Source organism: Plecotus auritus, assembly GCF_963455305.1.
Source record: "Plecotus auritus genome assembly, chromosome: X".
Classification (NCBI taxonomy): Eukaryota; Metazoa; Chordata; class Mammalia; order Chiroptera; family Vespertilionidae; genus Plecotus; species Plecotus auritus.
In genome coordinates this window covers 17,028,947-17,049,187 of record NC_137784.1, presented here as the reverse complement: position 1 = coordinate 17,049,187, position 20,241 = coordinate 17,028,947, and the positions used below count along the sequence as shown (strand labels likewise).

The following is a 20,241-nucleotide window of genomic DNA, read 5'->3' as shown; positions in this document are numbered from 1 at the left end:
TCCACTTTTGGGTATATGTCCAAAGAAACCCAAAACACTAATTGGAAAGAATATATGCACCCCTATGTTTATTGCAGAATTAGCCAAGCTATGAAAGCAACCCAAGTGTCCATCAATAGATGAGTGGATAAAAAGGCGGTGGTACATATATACAATGGAATATCACTCGGCCATAATAAAATAAAATCTTACCATTTGCGACAGCATGGATGGACCTAGAGAAGTGGTCGGCAAACTCATTAGTCAACAGAGCCAAATATCAACAGTACAACGATTGAAATTTCTTTTGAGAGCCAAATTTTTTAAACTTAAACTTCTTCTAATGCCACTTCTTCAAAATAGACTCGCCCAGGCTGTGGTATTTTGTGGAAGAGCCACACTCAAGGGGCCAAAGAGCTGCATGTGGCTCACGAGCCGCAGTTTGCTGACCACGGACCTAGAGGGTATTATGCTAAATGAAATGTCAGTCAGAGAAAGACAAATACCATATGATTTCACTTATACAGGGTGGGGCAAAGTAGGTTTACAGTTGTAAGTATGAGAAACTCAGAGTTTATTCTTGTATTATTTTCCATATGAACAACTGTAAACCTACTTTTGCCTCACCCTGTATGTGGAATCTAAAGAACAATATAAATGAACAAACAAAACAGAAACAGACATAGATACAGAGAACAGATTGATGGGTACCAGAGGGGAGGGGGGTTGTGAGACTGGGTGAAAAAGGTGAAGGGATTGAGAAGTACAAATTGGCAGTTACAAAACAGTCATGGGGATATAAAGTACAGCATAGGGAACATCCTATATAATAAAAGGCTAATGTGCAAATTGACTGAACAGCAGAATGACCTGTCGCTATGATGCGCACTGACCACCAGGGGGCAGACGCTCAATGCAGGAGCTGCCCCTGGTGGTCAGTGCACTCCCACAGGGGGAGCACTGCTCAGCCAGAAGCCGGGCTCACAGCTGGTGAGCACAGCGGTGGTGGCGGGAGCCTCTCCCACCTCCGTGGCAGCGCTAAGGCAGTCGGACATCACCTGAGGGCTCCCGGACTACGAGAGGGTGCAGGCCAGGCTGAAGGATCCCCCCACCCCCACCCCAAGTGCATAAATTGCATGCACTGGGCCTCTAGTAGTCAATGATATTATAATGACTATGTATGGTGCAAGGGGGTATTTGAAATATTGGGGAGAACACTTTGTAAAGTATATGATTATTTAACCACTATGCTATACACCTGATACTAATACAAAATAATATCAAAGGTAAACTGTAATCCTATATAATAAAAGCGCAGTATGCAAATTGTCCCCTCGACTGGAGTTCTTCTGGGAGTTCGACCAGGGGGAAGGCCGGCTGGGAGAAGGGAGGCCCTGGCGCTGGCAGGCAGCTGGGGGAAGGGAGAGAGTACTCGGCTGGCAGCCAGCAGCCACTAGGGACCCTACCAGTGCATGAATTTCATGCACTGGGCCTCTAGTTGAAAAATAAAATGTAAATAAAAAAAGAGCTGACAACATCTACTTGAGGCAGGCTTTCCAAATGTTAAAAAAAAAAGTACTCTGATAAAAGGTACATGATTTGGGGATATGGTTTGGCTGAATTTCTGCACACAAATACAACTATTTTTTACCCTCCATATTAAAGAGCCAAGAGTTATTACTGATTGTTTAATATTAATGGAACACATGCCAAAGGAACATAGCTAAACAAAATGCTAATGATATGTAGATTACTTGTATTGCAACCCCTTCCATTATTATTAATAATGAGGATAAATTCATCCTTTCTAATATACTTCTGACATAAATGCTATTTTGATAAGAAAACTAAAAAAACAGTTATCAAGATCAATTTTAAGCTCCCTGAGAGTAGGGACCATGCTTTTTTCATACTGTAACCATTCAGTAAGTAAGAACCAACCATTTAAAATATGCCTGGTGCTATGCTAGATGCTGGAGACACAAATATGAACAAAACATGGCCAATGAGAGGCTACAGTAACCATAATACTAAATGGATTGGACAAAGCATTATTCTCAGAAGTAATAAAACCAACCGACACTTATTGCATGCTTACTATGTGCCAGGCACTGTTCTAGGCATTTTACATATCACTGTTTCAATATTATCCTGTTTAATTTAGACCCTTTGAGACAGGTGCTCTTCTCATTGCCACTGTACAGATGAGGTGACAGGAGGGTAAGTCACATACCCCAAGGTTATTTATCTAGCAAGAGGTGGAAAGCCAAAACTTGAACTTTCTGACTCCAGAGAGAGGGCTTTTAACCACTCCTTTCAGGAGCCCAGGTCAATGCCCTTGTTGCTCAACAAATGCTAGCAGAAGGAACAAGACAACAAATATTTACAGAGTGCTCAAACAGTGTGACTAAAACCCCTTCTTCCTAAGACTCCTGAACACTAAGGCTAAAACCTATGGAATGTTTGTATGATTCTTTAAAAGCTTAGGCAAAAGATAAATATTATCTTTCCTTCCACTTCAGTAATGGGATCAGAAGTTAGGTTTTCATAGTTAACCTTAAATCGATCCCTTTACGTTTCAGTTCCTCTAATTTTTATGAGCTTATATCATTTGGGAGTCAAACTAAAAATGACATTTTCAGGACACTGCTTCCAAGAATTTCCCACATGCCTTAGCATGTTATAGTGACATTCTGCTGCAATGACAAATAGATTTCCTTAGAATTAGGTGAGAGAAAAAGGCAAATCTAAAGAGATGATATTTCAGGTTGAACGAAGGAAAAAAGTTTCCTGATTCAGGCCTAAAGGCTGCTGCCAACAGCTTGTTTTGTTCCCAAAGATCAGCACACAAAAGTTTCACAGAACTGCAGGGAAAAGATCTGGAGGCTAACTTAGATGGGGGCCCAACGGGGGTGGGGGTGTTCCCATCATTCCTTTGGGAGCAGTAGAAAAATAACAAAACCTCTATGAAAGAGATGAGCAAGTCTGCTGTGAAAGGAATGACCCCTCACATATAGGGAGAGCAATTTGCATCTACAGATCTCATTGATATAAACGACCTCCTTCAAAGAGAGAAAACCTGAATGGAAAGCACTATATACCCATGAAAGGCTTTGCCGGCTATTTGTTGAGCTGTATACAGACTAACAAACAGGAGTGGTTAACCTGGCGCACCATGCACTATAGAGATATTTTTTTTTAAGTAGGCTTAGTCAGCTAATCTTGTTGAGATTTCTCTCATACTACTGATTTCTTATTCTCAAAATAAATTAAGAGGCTTCATTCAAAATTCCCTGTGGTCTACCAGCTTGAGTTTGTTGGGTGTCTTTGATTGTCTCTTGTCTTTAGATCCCCTGCCTTGTCTCTTTAGATTCTGCTGTGCTCTTTGGTGTTTCCCGTTAGTCCATGCCTCGAATAGCTAATTGCATGGCAGTGCAATTCTGCCCGTGCAACAAGGAACAGCAGAACCTTGCTAATTCTCACCAATAACTGAAGACTCCCGTGTAAGTTACTGAATTATGCAAATGAGCAATAAGTGAAGAAGGATGATTCAAGATTGTATTTCATTCATTTATTTTGACAAGTGTAGTTTAGTCTTAATTATTTTGAAAATTTCTTTGTAGCATACTAATAAATTCACTGTGGCGCATTTGTTAAAAGTGGTAGAGCCTTCACCGAGAGACCAGATTGTGCTCTATTGAATAATTTCCTGAAGATGGGCTCAGGTTTAGACCTTCTCTTTTTTATCTTGGATTTTACTGACTTTTCAGCATCTACATTTTTTTGGCAAGATAATATATAATATACGAATAAAACATGAGAATTATTTTAGCAACAAACATTACTTTATAAATAGGTCTTACCAGTCTAAATGTTCGCCATATGATAGTAAAAAAATTCATCATGCTTCAAGTAAAAACATTTTTATATTTTATGGTCATAATGCTAGCAGGACTTTACTTTTATCCTCTAAATAAAACTAGTTCAGTCTGTCATTCATCCCTTTTAATTCCTATTTCTGTTTTGTTTTGTCTTATCATACTTCTTTCTTTTAAAGACATCTGTTTTAAGATAAGTGGATAAATCACAGTATGTAACGTTTTTGTGTCAAAATACTTACATTATCATATTCTGAGTTAAATTATTTAACTTAAGAAAACACTTTAATACACTTCTGACAGATGTATCCTATAGGATGGAGTCAACTTCTTTTAAAGTGGCACCAGTGGGTATAGTGGGGAGTGAAGAGAGAACAGCCTTCCAGCCTCCAGGCTTGGTTTTAAAGCTTTGTATAGGCCAGTGTCATAATAAGCACTTTTTGATTACACCTTCAATTCAAATATGACTTAAAATCATCATGCATTTGTCAAATGAGGGTCTTTGATTTATAAAAGCTAGATAAGCAATAGGGCACTTAAAGAACAGCAAAAAAGACAAAACTTACTCTCAAACTAAGTGCATCTGTGCCTATTAAAATCTCATTCACTCTTTTTATTAAAATATGTTTTTCTTGATTTTAGAGAGAGAGAGGAAAGGTGAGGGAGAGATGGAAACGATGAGAGAGAAACATTGATCTGCCGCCTCCTGCAGACTTCCTATTGGAGATCAAGCCCGCAACTTGGCCATGTGCCCTGACCAGGAATAGAACCAATGACCTCTTGGTCCATGGGATGCCACTCAATCCATTGAGCCATACCTGCCAGGCTCATTCACTCTTTTTTTAATTGTTGAAAGTATTACAGATGTCCTCCATTTGCCCCCCTCTATCCAGTCTCTGCCCCACCCAGGCCTTCCCCACATATTGTCTGTGTCCATGGGCTATACATATATGGATATATGTTCCTTAGTTAATCTCTTCCCGTCCCCCCCAACCCCTCCCCTCTGATATCTGTCAGTCTGTTCCATGCTTCTGGACCTTTGGTTCATCAGTTTATTTTGTTCATTAGTAAAATTTTATTCACTCTTCAAGGCCTGAGAGTCCATCTCCACCAGGACTCCTTCCCTCAACTGTATGTGGAGATCTCACAGCACTTTGTGCCACTCCCTTGTATTAGACTTAAGTCCTTCAGGTTGAAGTTTCCCTACTTACTAGATTAAGAACAAGGCAGCTGTGACACAGAAGAAAGAAAGCTGGGCTCTCACACCCCCCAGCTTTGCTACCTCGGGAGGGTCATTTCAACTCTTTGAGGTTGTTTTTTCATCTGAAAAATGTCAACTGCCCCTATCCAATGGGAAAAGTAAAAGATAATGGATGGGAATGTTCTCCACAAAGAGTAAAGTCCTATAAAGAATAGGTGCTTAGAGGTGAATGCATGAATAAGAAACAATCAGAACTATTATTACCTCTAAAGCCAGGTCTTGCTTATACTTGTGTCCTTTACATATTATTCAACAAACACTGGCTGAATTAATTTTGGGGGGCAGGGTGTGAAGAAGGGAGAAACAGAGAAAACCAGGGTTACACAGACCTGTTTTTAAAATAAATCCTATTTTCAATTTAGGTTTTACGATAATTTCTTAAAACGAGAAAAGCATATCAGTCTCTAAATAGCCGGCAAACCTATCTTTTTGTGACCACAGCTGGGTTAAGCCCTAAGCTTTAAGGGAGGTGCTGAGGCTAGCAGGGCTCACACGCTAAGGGGATAAAGGTTTCCCAGGGCCTTTAATGGAGAGAATGCAATCAATGTTAATTCAATTGAACTCAATGACAGGCTACTAATTCAGTCTAGTTACCGTCCTGTTGGCCACAAGGTAAGAGAATACTGATGGATCTGAATAAATTCATGACAACTATAGGACAAACGACTCTAAGAATGGGTCAAATTGATGATGAGTGTTTTCTGCACATGAGGGGTAGCACCCATTATATGGACATGATAGTACAGCATAAAATAATAAATGGGCACTGGCTAATCGCATGCAAATCAACACCAGATCTGGGCCTGGGGCTAGTGAGTAACTGGAGACATCACAAGGACACAATTAAACTTCCAAAGTTATGGGTGATTCCCTTATGTAATTTTTAAAAATTTAAAGAAATACAGAGGATAATAAAAACATACGCTAAATTCCATGAAAAGCAAGAAAACAGAGCAAAACAAAACAAAAACCCAGTCAGTTTAAACATTAAGCCAGTTCAAAAATGAAATCTGCACCGTAATTCGAAAGGTGAGGACTAAGCAAAACACTTAACTTTGAAAAATTAAAGGCTATTCTGATGTGGCACATGCAATTGGTAAAAAACAAAAATAAAAGATTAAGAAGACACATAAGAGGTAAGTGTTGTTTCATGAAGGGAGCATAAACACTTCTGAAAAGAAACGTTATCAGAACAGAGGAAAGGCAAATAAGAAATGATGGAGACATTAAATTCTGAGCTAAGCAAAGATTCCAAAGAGGAAAAGGATATGCAACTTAAGAATAATCTCAAACCACTACAGAAAAACACCAGAATTAGACTAAACGTGTTTCAATCCCAAATATCCCTGAGAGCATGAGACAATTCTGGATGACTACAAATTCTCGATTTTGCTTGAAGAAAGTGGGGTTGTGTTTTCATATCTTTCATGAACTTTTTAAAAGTCATATTTATTACTAATTTTAGCTGGTGTGAAAGAGTCACAAAGTCAATAAGTGATAAAACCACAAAGAGTGCTTCTTTAGAAAGATTTTAGCAAAAAAAAAAAAAAAAAAAAAGGAATGTCATCTGCTCCTAACACTACAGACCTTTAGTCTCCCGTCACAAATATCATTTTACTCAAGTCTCTGCAAAATTATGATTCTGGTGTTACTACCTTGGAGTTGTAATCAAAGAATTAAGATGTCAAATATAAAAAAGACTGCATTTTTAAAAGAAGTAACTAATATACATGTTAAGTAGCTGACTCAAAAGTGAAAAGCATGAATTGTGAGGGGAAGAAAATTTAGTATAACTATATCTAAACCTTTATTTAGGTCATGTTAGAACAGAGCATTATAGGTGTTATACAAATAACAATAATTTACTATTCCTAAAACTTATAGCACATTTTATCATGATAAAGGATCTTCTCTCCTTTTTGCCACAAGTATTATAAGCCCTTTCTTCCTAATTAATCTGCAATTAATTCAACCAAGCTCTCCAATTAGTCTTATACAACATTATCCTACTTAGACAATAAAGACTGGGTTTTAAACCTGGGCTAAAATAAACTCCTACAGACCAAAAATGGTTCTGGTATTTCTCTTTGTAGTGTAATTTAGATGTCATATCTAATTTGCTGTCATGACTATTGTTTTACTGTGCAATTTGTATGTCGTTTTGAATGGTAAAGGCATCATAGCTTTATTGAATTAAACCTTCTGTCTTTATTTAGGGTCTGATGTTACATGTTTGTGCATGTATGTTTATGTCTCAAAAGCTGCTTTTGACATCAAGTAGCAGGAGAAAAAAATTATGCTCTGTTGATATGTTTGCTCCTATATTAGTAAATAAACACAAACTGGAAAAAAAGCCCTCTTCAAACTAAGGAAACAAGATTTTAAATAATAATATTATTTTGCTTTTAAAGGCAGAGATATGTTAAACAAGCTATTCATATTATAGAATTATAGAAGGCCTGGCTGTTTTGTAACCTAAATGCCTTGATTGTCAATTCTATTAAGGTTTTCTTTCCTAAGAAAGAACTGCCCTTCCCACTGAAAGTTTCTTTGATACCTACATCAAACATAATATATTATTCTCATCACAGTTCCATCATCACAAAAAATTCAAGCACTTCCTGGCTTTAATTCATAAAGAACAAGGGCCAACTTACCTATATCACAACACTCAGTTTAGTGTTGTTCTGTTTATGGTTGTTGTCCTTGTACTGGCCTCTGGGTTCAATCTCTAAACTAAAGTCAGGAGGAAGGCTAACCACGGAAAGCCTTCCAGTAGACCACTGGAATAGCCTTTCAAGTAATTTTAGTGCATGAAATTTCATAAAGTTTTTACTAGATAATTACACTTCCTGATTTTGTAATTAGTGGAAGTACATGCAATTACATAATAATTATGATAGTAATTATGTAATTAAGATGTGTAATTATGTAGTAAAAAACATCATGGAAATAAAACCATCTACTGTGTAAGCACAATACATTTTAAAAGTAAATTTACTAGCTCAACTGTTTAAAAAATGCTTTTCTTCAAAATAAAGTGATTAGCTCGCATTATGGTCTAACTGCTTGAAAATTGCTTAATATTTTTTCCCTCATTGGTGATAGGAGTATATTTTTTAAAAGTACATGAAAAAAATCTTATCAGGTTTTCCCAATTTTCTGCACTCAAAAAAAAAAAATGACAAAATGTTTTGCAGATGAAGACCATCAACCACGGCATTATCACCTATAGACTGTGCCATTGGTGCCCTTGTTTGTGTTGTGTACTTGTCACTACAAAAGGGACAAGTAACCTGCCCATTGAAAAGACAAAACAGGAAAGGACTTTTATAAAACTAGTAACATCTGTTATCATACCTATAAGACCATAAAAGCGCAAAGGTTGATCACATATTTACAGAAATGGGCTTAAAGAAAGGCACCTTATTAGAATCCAGAGTTCGTTGCCCAAATATATGACAACTTTTATATACTACTTTAGCTATCTTAAAGAGGAAAACAGAAAATGTACAGAGCCAAGACACCTACACTTATGGGCAAAGCAACTCCAGTGAAAATTTCCTGAAAAACTGTAGTCTCTCTTCTGTCACAATGTAAAGACATCTTTAATTGAAAAACAAAACAAAAACAAAACTGACAGTATTCAGAGAGTAAAACAAAGCCATATGAAGAGGCTCCATGTTGCCACTGAAAAATGTCACCTTGGTTATTCTTGTTCTGAGCATAAAAACAGCAAAGTCAGCAACACCGGGAAAAGTAAATTCCAAAGTAAACCTTTTAGTAGCAAAATAAGAAACAGAATTTTGTTTTCATTTCCAAAAAATTTTTAGTTCAATGCCTTGAAATCTTTACAGATGAGCTATATCAATGAGGCTAGAATGTGGTGAGTGGGTGAAACTTGCCTCTGGGCACATACGGAGTGGCCCTCATATGAAGTGGATATAGAAATGCATTCCGGGTCTCTCTTTTAAAAGCCACTAATCTTGAGAAGCTGAAAGCCATTTTGAAAACCCTCATTTACTTCTCCCTTGTTCCTTCTAGTTAAGAAGAAACAAAGTGGAAGAACTCATGCTTTCTTGCCTCGCCCCCATCAGTCCCAGTTTAGGCCACTACATTTTTAAGCTTAATCACAGAATATATTTTAAAAGACCAGACTGTCATACCAACTCTACTTTAAACCTGGGTAGGCCTTCTGTAGTCTGCACATTTGTCATTTTGAAGTTTTCACAAAAGGGTATCTCGAATCAATGGGTGAATAAAATTGAAGTAGGCCTTAGGTATTAAGATGGGAGAGTGTCTTGGATCAGCGCCTCTCAAACTTTTATGTGCCTAGGAATCACCTGGGAATCTTGTTAATATGCAGACACTGATGCGGTGGGTTTGGGGAGGGCCTGCTATTTTGCATTTCTAACAAGTTCCCAGGTGATGCCTCTGCTGCTGGTTTACTGATCACACTCCGAATAACAAGGTCTTAGGTTTGACTTGGTCCGGGGGAAGGCATGGAGAAAAAAAGCTGGTGTGGGGTCATCTGTATGTGATTTTCTCCCTCAACTGGTAAATTACTTGAAGAATTATTGTAAGTTGAGTAAAGTATTTCTTTGTAAAATTTCAGTGCTTATAATTTGTTTCTTGTTGTGAAAGCAATACATGCTCAGATTATAGTAGAATTTAGGAAGTACATACAAATATAAAGGAGAAAATAAAGATCATAATCCATGCAGAGATAACAACTATAAATAATTTGAGTGTTTCTTCCTAATTTTTCCACCTTGCATATAAACTACAAATTTGAATCATAACGGTTACTTAGTTTTGGACTATAACATTATGTTGTCAGTATTTCCCTAAGTCATTGAAGATTAAAACTATGTATATCTAACAATAACATCTACAGCAAAAAGCCCCAGAAGCCCAGGATTATGGGAGCCACTTTTTCTATTATCAAACTTCTTTGTGTTTCCACAATCACTTCCCGGTCATAAACAGACAGCTAATTATGTTCTGAACTGCAGTGTTAGTTAGTTCCCTATGAGAAAAATTCCCTTAAACTAATCAAAGGAATAATTTAAAACAAACCTCAGCTCATTTTTATTTGCAAGAAAATGAGAAAAAGGAAAATAGGATTTGCTACCCATTTCAAAATTTATTTTTCTAAAGAATTTTCCCACAATTATAAAGAATACGATTTTAAGCATGAATCGGGGCTTAAGTGACTTTCTACCATATGTATTTGATAGGTGTGAATTGTTTTTGTGTGTGTTTTACCTGTTATTAGTTATTAAAAACAGAGAAAAGGCTCATTTCTAAAATCCAACAATTTTTTCAATAGACTAACCCATGGGCTTAAAAAAGTGATAAAAGAAGAACTGGACCAGATAGGCTCTGACACAGGCTTCTTTCTAACGCCTTGTAAGGTTTTAACAAAGTAAATTCTAAGAATGTCAACTGGCTTAGAAAGGACTCCTGCTACTTTTATTTCAGTACTACTTCTAGCAATAATAAAACTCTCCTGCTTTCATGTTAGCCATTCAGGAAATAAAGTAGAAATCCTTAACACTAAATAGGACTTGTTTTGAGACCTTTAGAAAGCTCCAAATATCCATGTACACTAAAGCATATAATTTCTTCCATAAAACTTATTTTCTGGCTAAAAAAAAAAATCACTTCTTAAGATTCCTTCACTTTTCATACTATCTGTTGTCTCTCTTTTAGGTCCCTATTTTCCACAAAGTAAGACAATTATTACCACTATATGAATGTATTTAGCTGATGGTGAACAGAGAACAGGACCCTGTAACTGTGTAGTTAAGTGATTTCACATTCTTTTGCTTCAATTCAAATGTGGCATCAGCAAAATGAGAGATACTATGTCACTTGTCTTTAATATCACTCACAAAGTGTTGAAATGACAGATATTAAAGCTGAAAATGCCAAAGAAATTTTGTGGCATTAATCCATGGCACATGTGAGTCAAGCCAAGCAATATAGGAGGTTCTAGAATTTTACTGCACATTGCCCTCCATTCATAGAATTGCTTCACAGGACTAATTCCTCCAAAATCCTTAAAATTGCTTGTGTGGCCTTATTTTCCACTAAGAATTCTCTCACCAAAATTTAGTGAGCTGGCTCCAATGGGCAAAGCACAGATAAATAAGATACAACCCTGTGCCCCAATGAACTCAGTGGAAGAGAAAGTCAAAACAATTCAGGATACAGGATAAGTCCTATGAGAAGGGCACTCCCCCACAGGGTGCTATGAGAATGCAAAGGAAGTTATATTACATAACTCCATTTCTTCATCAGTACAATGGGGCACAATCCATTGCTACCCTAGAAGGCTGTTTGTTGAGAGGACCCATGACAGACATTTGAAAGGATGACAGGAACTACAAAGTACCTCACAAAGGGACAGCTTAGTCCTGGGTGACACTAATGAAAACAACAAATGTCTACAGATGCTATCATCAGGCATAAAGAAAGGACAGAAGAGCAAGGAATTGAAAAGTTTAAGAAAAAAAAATAGGGGTAAAGCAAGCAGGTAAGAACAAAGCTCAAAAGGGGAAGTGACTGAAATTTCTGGCTGAGAGGAGGGAGGAGCAGAGCAACCTGGCAGGCACTGCTCAGTAGGCAATGGCACTCTAGGCTGCTCATGTCCCTTTGCAAGAAACGGGGCTGACCTGAAGAATAGTTGTTCTGGGCCTAAAGAGACTCCATTGAGAAACTGAGCTTCCTAACAGATGCTTTTCATACGGCCAAGGTTAAAGCACCATCTTTTCGCTAACCTTTATTATGTAGCTCCAATTCCTTTCTTCAACACAGAATTCTAAATCCTGGCGTTTCAATTCTAGCAGAGACAAATGCCACATGTTCAAAGGGGTTTATAGAAAACAATTCACAAAGACCATCTGTTATGGGCTGAATTGTGTTCCTCCACCAATTCATATTGAATTGGGGGTTGAAGTCCTAACCCCTTAGTACCTCTGAATGTGACTATATTTGGAGATTGAGTAAAGTATTAAGTTTTAAAGAGGTAATTAAGTTAAAATGAGGTCACCAGGGTGGGACCTAAACCAACAGGGCTGGTGTTCTTAGAAGAAATTAGGATACAGACACATACAGAGGGAAGATTTATGTGAAGATGGAGAAGATGGCCCATTTACAAGCCAAGGAGTCTCAGAAGAAATAAACCCTTCCAAAACCTTGATCTCAGACTTCTAGCCTCCAGACCTGTCAGGAAATACATTTCTGTTGGTTAAGCCACCCAGTCTGTGGTATTTTGTTATGGCAGCCTTAGCAAGTATATCATCTTGCTACTAATAGGTGGCACAGAATAAGAGGAGCTAAGCAGCTGGTAAGAGAACAGGAACAGAAAAAAGTGGGGTTTGTTTGTTTAGAAATAAAGAAAGATCAAACACCAAAGTGAAATGGCAATTAGTGTTCAAAGAATAAAAACACAAGCCATAAGCTGGGAGAAGATATTTGCAAAAGACATAAACAGTTCAAATTCACTGTAATAACAATAAAGGACCATTATCCAACATATACAAAGAACTGTTAAAACACAACAATAAGAAAACAAACAAGCAGATAAAAAATGGGCCAAAAACATCTCACCAAAGATACACAAATGGAAAATAGCATATGAAAAGATGCTCCACATCCTAAGTCATCAGGGAAATGCAAATTAAAACAACAATGAGCCCTAACCGGTTTGGCTCAGTGGATAGAACATCGGCCTGCGGACTCAAAGGTCCCAGGTTCGATTCCGGTCAAGGGTATATACCTTGGTTGCGGGCACATACCCAGTAGGGAGTGTTCAGGAGGCAGCTGATCGATGTTTCTCTCTTATCGATGTTTCTAACTCTCTATCCCTCTCCCTTCCTCTCTGTGTAAAAAAATCAATAAAATATATTTTTTTAAAAAACATAAAATAAAATAAAACAACAATGAGATATCACTATGTATCTATTAGAATGGGCAAAATCCGGGACACTGACAACACCAAATGCTGACAAGGTTGTGGAGCAACAATTACTCTCATTCACTGTCAGTGGGGAAGTAAAATGGTATAGCCACTTTGGAAGATAGTTTGGCAGTTTCTTACAAAATGAAGCATGCCATTACCATAGGATCCAGCAATCATACTACTTAGTATTTACCCAAAGGAGTTGAAAATTTATGTACACACAAAAACCTGCATACAGATGTTTATAGCTGCTTTATTAATAATTGCCAAAACTTGAAAACAACCAAAATGTCTTTCAGTAAGTCAATGGATAAACTGTGGTAAATCCAGACAAGGGAATATTATCCAGCGCTAAAAGGAAATGAGTTATCGAGCCTTGAAAAGACATAGAGGAGATGTACTAAGTGCAGCTTCATAAAAGAAGCCACTCTAAAAAGGCCACATACTGTCTGGTTCCAACTACAATTGACCCTTGAACAACTTGGGTTTGAAATGCACAAAATATGTGTTAATAGACTGTTTATGTTATTGGTAGGCTTTTAGTCAACAGCAGGCTACTAGTAAAGTTTTGGGAGAGTCAAAGCTACACGTGGATTTTCAACTGTGTGGGGGATCAACACCCCTAACCCAAGTTGTTGTTTAAGGGTCAACTGCACATAACATTTTGGAAAAGGCAAAACTATGGGGACAGTAAAAAGATCAATGGATGCCAGGGCTGGGGGAAGGGAGAATGAGTAAGGAGAGTGCAGATGATTTTAGGGCAGTGAAACTATTCTGTATGGTACTATAATGGTGGAGACATTTGACCAAATGCACAGAATGTCCAACACCAAGAGTAAACCCTAAGATAAGCTATGGACTGTGGATGATTATGTGTTAATGCAGTTTCATTAACTGTAACAAATATCCCACTTGAGTGGGGGATGTTTATAATGAGGGAGGCTGTGTATATTGTGGGGGCAAAAGGGCACATGGGGAATCTTCCTACCTTCCATTCATTTTTGCTGTGAACCTAAAACTGCCCTAAAAAATAAAATCTACTTGAAAAATGTAGTTAGTGGCTCCCTGTCTTTACTTCTAAAACAAAATTTGACCAGATTGGCAGTTTATCACACTTAGCTCCTGCTGAATCTGTCTGTCCCCAATGGTCAATTATTTCATGACTCTCAGCTCCTCCAGGGCAGGGAGCATTGGCCGCCTTTGCTCCTCTGACATCTGGGGTGGCATTGAACACATAATAGGAAATATATAATGTATTGTTTTTACTGTTGCCGAATAAATAAAAAAGGCTCCGTTGAGAAAAGAGATTCCTTTTTCCTCCTGCATTTTTAAAGCAGACTTAATTGAAACAACTGGGCAAAAACTTGAACCGATTCATGTCTACCCCAAACTGTATACTTATTCCTACTGAGGCCAAGGCCCCATGGGATGAAGCAGTCAAATGGGACTATAATGTGCTGCCACTGTGGAAATGGATTTTTACTTTATACATTGCCACTATGTTCCTCTAAAACTTCCTTTGGGTCTATTATGCCATCTGTGTACATTCTGCAGCAGTTACAATAATAATGCCAAAGTCCCACAGAAATAAGATTTTTAAAATGTTATGTAGTTACAGTGAAGAGGCAGTAAACACTTCACCAAAGTGAATAACAGTTCTTTACCATTTTAAAGAAAAGGGGAAAATACCAAATGGGGTCAATTCACATTATGGGCGAATGGCCTGTAAACCTTTGTTTGAAAGCCAAGCATAGGAAAAAGCTTTGACAAGAGCTACTTTACACCATAAAAATAAATAAACCTCTTTGCAATAATTTGTGTTTTTTTCCAAGTAAAATTGCCAAGTTTCAAACAAAAATTAAAACTACCATCTAGATGCCTGGCTGGTGTTGCTCAGTGGTTGGGTGTTGACCTATAAGCCAGGAGGTCACAGTTCGATTCCTGGTCAGGGCACATGCCTGGGTTGCCCAATAGGGGGCATGCAGGAGGCAGCCCATCAATGATTCTTTCTCATTGATGTTTCTTTCTCTCCCTCTCCCTGTAAAATCAATAAAAACATATTAAAAAAAAAAACCAACGAACCACCATCCAAGTACAACCCTTAAAATATAGGCTTTGTAGTAGAAATGGTAAGACAATCTCAGTGAAGGAAAGGTTGCTACTGACAATAAAGGAGAGTTTACAGTAAAAATTTCATACGCCAGTCCCAGGGCACTTGTTGACAGATAATACTTAGAATCCATTCTCAATAATATAACTGTGTGGAAGGACTGTTGTTTTTCACAGGACTTTTGACGGTAATATGTACTAGTGTCCTGGCTTTGGTCCAAATTGAATAAATATATTTGCCCTCCAGATCCCACAGATTTTCAATTCATTTTTTAAAAATATATTTTTATTGATTTCAGAGAGGAAGGGAGAGGGAGAGAGCGATAGAAACATCAATGATGAGAGAGAATCATTGATTAGCTGCCTCCTGCATGCCCCACGCTGGGGATCGAGCCTGCAACCCAGGCATGTGCCCTTGGCTGGAATTGAACCCAGGACCCTTCAGTCCACAGGCTGATGCTCTACTCACTGAGCCAAACCGGCTAGGGCTCAATTCATTTTTATAGCAAGTCACCCTGGAACAGCAAGTCAGAAGAAAGCAATTTCACACCAACTTATAAAGTGAGAAGTGACTTGTATATATGTTAAGTTAATTAACATTTATGGAAGTTTCCCATGTGATTGTTCCTCTAATGACTATAAGAATATTCTTGTTCTCCAATTATTCCCTGTGGACTTCAACCTGTGTTCAATTCTCTTTTATTTAGAAACCATTCAACTGATGTGTTCAGAGTGCCCAGGACAGGGGGTTTCAAACATACCTGTATATCGGAATTGTCTGGGGGACTTTCTAAAAAGTTGAGCTTCCTAAACTCTACCTCACAACTGAATTAGAATCTCTGGGTGTAGGATCCATGGATTTAGATTTTTATATGCTGCCGGTGACTCTTAGGAGAGAGCTTTTCAGATGTCACTTGGTAGAACCACAGGTAAGCATGACCCAGTATTTCAGTTTATATCCTACCACTAACAAATATCCTAACACCATAAAACATTACTGAGTGATCTGAAATCACCCTGAGCAAGGAAATTTCAGGTAATTCACTCATTCCTAAACTAAAATTTTGGAATAATAAATAAGCAAAGGGAAGCTCAAAGAAAAACAGCTTCAATAATTAAAATCCCATAAATAAAACAAAAGGCTCATCTTGTGAAGTTCCTTCTATCAGACATACAATTTGTACCCTTCTCTTGTATTTTATTTAGCCTTCTGACATGTAAAAGAACCCATTGATAATTCACTTAGTGCCATTTGGCCCTGAACTTCTAGATAGTGTATTTATTAGAAGCAAATGACAGTAAATCACCTAAGTGTACAAATTCTGTCAATACCACTCCCCTTTTGTCAAGCGAGAAGCTTCCAGTGGCTGCTCTATTCCCTCTTATTTTCTTGTAGAGAAATGTGCATTTCTTAATGTTCTCTAAGAAGCTGGGGTAAGTCTCTAGTGACTTTCCAGATTGCTCCTATAAGTCTCCAAGAGTCATCAGACTTTTGAAAACTGCTGATCTTGAGACTGATTCAGCCCCTCAGATAAGGATTTTAGAGATATCTGGAAGAGGAGTCTAGCCCCTCAAAGTCTGAGAACATGTAGGGAACAATCTGGGATGGCTAGATTCAGAAAGAAGCAAAGGGGGAGAAATTGACAATGTACTCATCAGAGAATCCATCCTTAATCCTCCCAACTCACAACACCTTAGCCTTAAGGAAACGTCCTTGGGTGAAAAGAGAAGCAGCTATTAATGATATTGCAAGTAAACATGGACTAGATATCAGCCATGAAAGTTTGAAAATGTAGTTACTAATGGACATAAGAAATTTTTTCTCTATATAAATCTCACTGACAATATGCTGTGGAAATCTCCAAAGTTCTTGTTGAACAGCTAAAGACAAGATACTAATATCAGAACCAACTCCTCCATCAGTCACAAAGTGTTTTAGATTCAAGGACAGCAAAACCCAGTAAGTCAAGGCATTAAAAACCATAATCTCTAGCCCCTCTTGTTGATGGAAAAATGGAAGTCAATTATGACTAGAACTGAAAACAATTAAGACCAAATCAAGGGCAGCATGGGGATTCTTACATGTGGAAATGCAGCAGTATTGTAGGTTTCTGTATGCCCTTGAGGTTGCCTCCAGCCCTTACACCAACCAAGAAAATGTTGAATTGATATTCACTGACAAACAATATAAACACTCTGTAGGTAACTAATAAGAAAAATGTATAAATTTGCCTTTTTTATTTTTTACAGGTAATAGAAAAGTTGTCAATGTGATTTTCAGGTAGGAGGAAAAAAAAAACACGTACTTATCATGACATGTTCAAATACTTTAAGTTATGTAACAAAGCTTTTCCCAGACCCATTAAGCCTCACAGTGCCTGCAGGACTTGTGAGGGTTACAGGCAGCAGCTGATCACCTGGGCTGCAGTACCCAAATGCTCTCATAGGATGGAGTCAATAAAGAACTCCACTCCATCCCTCTCTTTCAAAGTGAACCTAGGCTTTTAGTGAACAGTAGAGACACACTCCAGGTCTATTTTTTTGTGGTAATATCTGGTTTTTGCAGGTGCAATGATCACGTTGCCTATGCTTACTTTATTACAATTACTAAACTCTATTGAAAATAGCATTTTCAAAATATAGCATTTAAAGAGTCCTTTTTGTACAGTTCCTCCCCCAACGCCCTGCTTTAATAGAGAACAATATGAGACAGACTGTGGGGGCCAAAGCCGGGGATTCCTACGCTACCACCCCTCATGCAGGGGATGCCTGTGCTCACAACGGCCCCCACGGCCTGCTTCTGAGACAACAGTGTGATGCTGCGTGAACAGCCTGACACAGTAGGTCTGGCTTTTATGATGCAAATTTCCACTTTAAACTCAAAGGTAATTACAGTATTTTAACGTACCTTTCTCATGATCAGTAGTAAGTTTCTCCAGTGCACAGTCCACATCAAAAATGTACCGGTAAAAGCACAGCTGGGTGTACAGGGACTTGTCAGAATACTGCAATATAACAGAAAATAAATGAATACTACTGTTGGGGAGGGGGGAGCGGCAGAGATCAACAGAGTATATTCCTTAATTTCAACTTCCACATCAAGAAGTTTTTATGTTTTTTTAAAAGGGGGGTAAGTAAGAAGAGGAGAATCCTATCAATGGTTTGTTCCCGTCATAAAGCATACATACCATTCATATTTCAGAATAAATCCTGCCACTTCGATCATAGATTACTACTTGTGAAGCTGCAGACTGATTGCCCCTGCTGTCAAAAAACTGATTTTGTCAAATTGAAAATTCCTATGCACCCTTGACAATTTGCACTGTTAATCGGGAAAAGTAGTACTGTGCTTCCTAACTGGGACCTGTCCATGCCAGCAGGAAGTTAAACAATTTCTCAAAACTGTTTAACACATACTGCTATATTATGAGCACAATCTTATGACCTGTGGCGACAATCTATTGCCTTTGCCAGGAATTGGCTCACAAGCACATGACAAATTAAGAACAGACTTGAGGGATATCTTGACCACTTGTTCTGTGCTCACCCTAAGTGGGAAACATATGATCTCAGAAACACCATGCGAAATGAAATAACCAAGGTTTTTCATCCCACCCACATCAAAACAAATGTTGAGTGACTTTGGCAAGTTCTAATTCAATAAATTGTAGGAGATGCGTGTGAACTGTTACTCATTTAGCAAACATATACTGAATGCTGATGCACCTGAGCTTATCTAGACTCACTGTGTATTCTTCTAAGCAACTATACCTCACTCTGGGAGGGGGAAAAACACATGCAGTCAATTCAACAACCAAAGCGAGATTTGGTGAGTCACATGAACTTTTATTTATTTATTTTAAATCAATCGCCCTACAAGCTTTCTTTCCTTCTTCCTAGGGAGTTAGCTACTTGGGAAACCCTCTTATTGGAGGACAATGAGTCGGAGATTTTGTATTTTCTTTGGGAGGTGGGGTTGATGTACCAAGGTGAAACAACTAAACCTTCAAGAACTTCTCAAATGAGAAACTCAAATGACAAACACATTAGCAGTTCTCACTTGCTGCCCTGGATGACCATGAAAATCTAACCAACATCAACTGAGCACCTACTGCACGTCAGTTTGGGCACCAGTGACAGCTAATACACACAGTTAAGTACTCTATAGATGTTGGATGAATGAATCAATGAATGACCATGACAACCAAGACATCTGTACAATCCATGCTGCAGGGTCAGGTGGCACCCACAGACTAGCATGTGAATGGGAACTTAAAGAAAAACACTATTTACAACGGGATATGGAAACAGCATTATTTTTGAAGATAATCACTTTGGGTAACCAAGTATTAATTCCAAGGATCCTAGCTGGGTACCAAAAATGAAAAACTATAGTCAACTCAACTGGGTGCAGAAGTAACTGAAATTCAGTTATCAGAGCTCAAGGACTGACCTTCCTGCTAACCCCATTATAAAATATGTTACTAAATTTAGTATATTTTAAACTTCTTTGGCCATTACAATGTATCATCTATAAATATTAGGCTGCATGAATAACCCACACGGGACTATTCATCGGCCAGGGCTATTGTCTTTTTCTGTGTGCATTCCTTCCACGTGTCTCTCTTTCTTTACCTGGACCTATTTTAAAAAGAATACACCTAGAAGCTTATTTTATTTCTTATTAGCTATTCTACAATATGCATCATCATTATACTATTATACACCAGTTATTTTTAGTGAATCCTGATTACTGCTTCCTGGGGGGGAAAAAAAGGAGGACGACAGCGATTAAGTTATTTGTTTAGTTTTTTAGATTCAGCAGTAATTGCTGGTACACATCTCCCTGACTGCACACATGCTGCAGGTTGAATAGAACACTGAAATTACCTCCTTCATAATAGTTTGTTTTGATAATGTATTGTGTGTCGAGATGATGAGAAACAGTTGCTGTCAATTTGATTAGCCATTATATTTTTATGTTAATTGCCATTATTGGGTCCATTCTGTTTAGTGTCACCATAGAAGCCATACAATGTTAGCAT

At 38.0% G+C, this 20,241-nt stretch overlaps 1 protein-coding gene across 1 annotated transcript in view; it reads right to left on the bottom strand.

Moving 5' to 3' along the window:
* The window catches only part of POLA1 (DNA polymerase alpha 1, catalytic subunit), a 319,132-nt gene that overhangs the window by 53,383 nt on the left and 245,508 nt on the right, over positions 1–20,241 (bottom strand). The window contains exon 36 of the mRNA XM_080652141.1: positions 18,105–18,201. Coding sequence (XP_080508267.1) covers positions 18,105–18,201 — 97 coding nt within the window. The remainder of the gene's footprint in view (positions 1–18,104; positions 18,202–20,241) is intronic.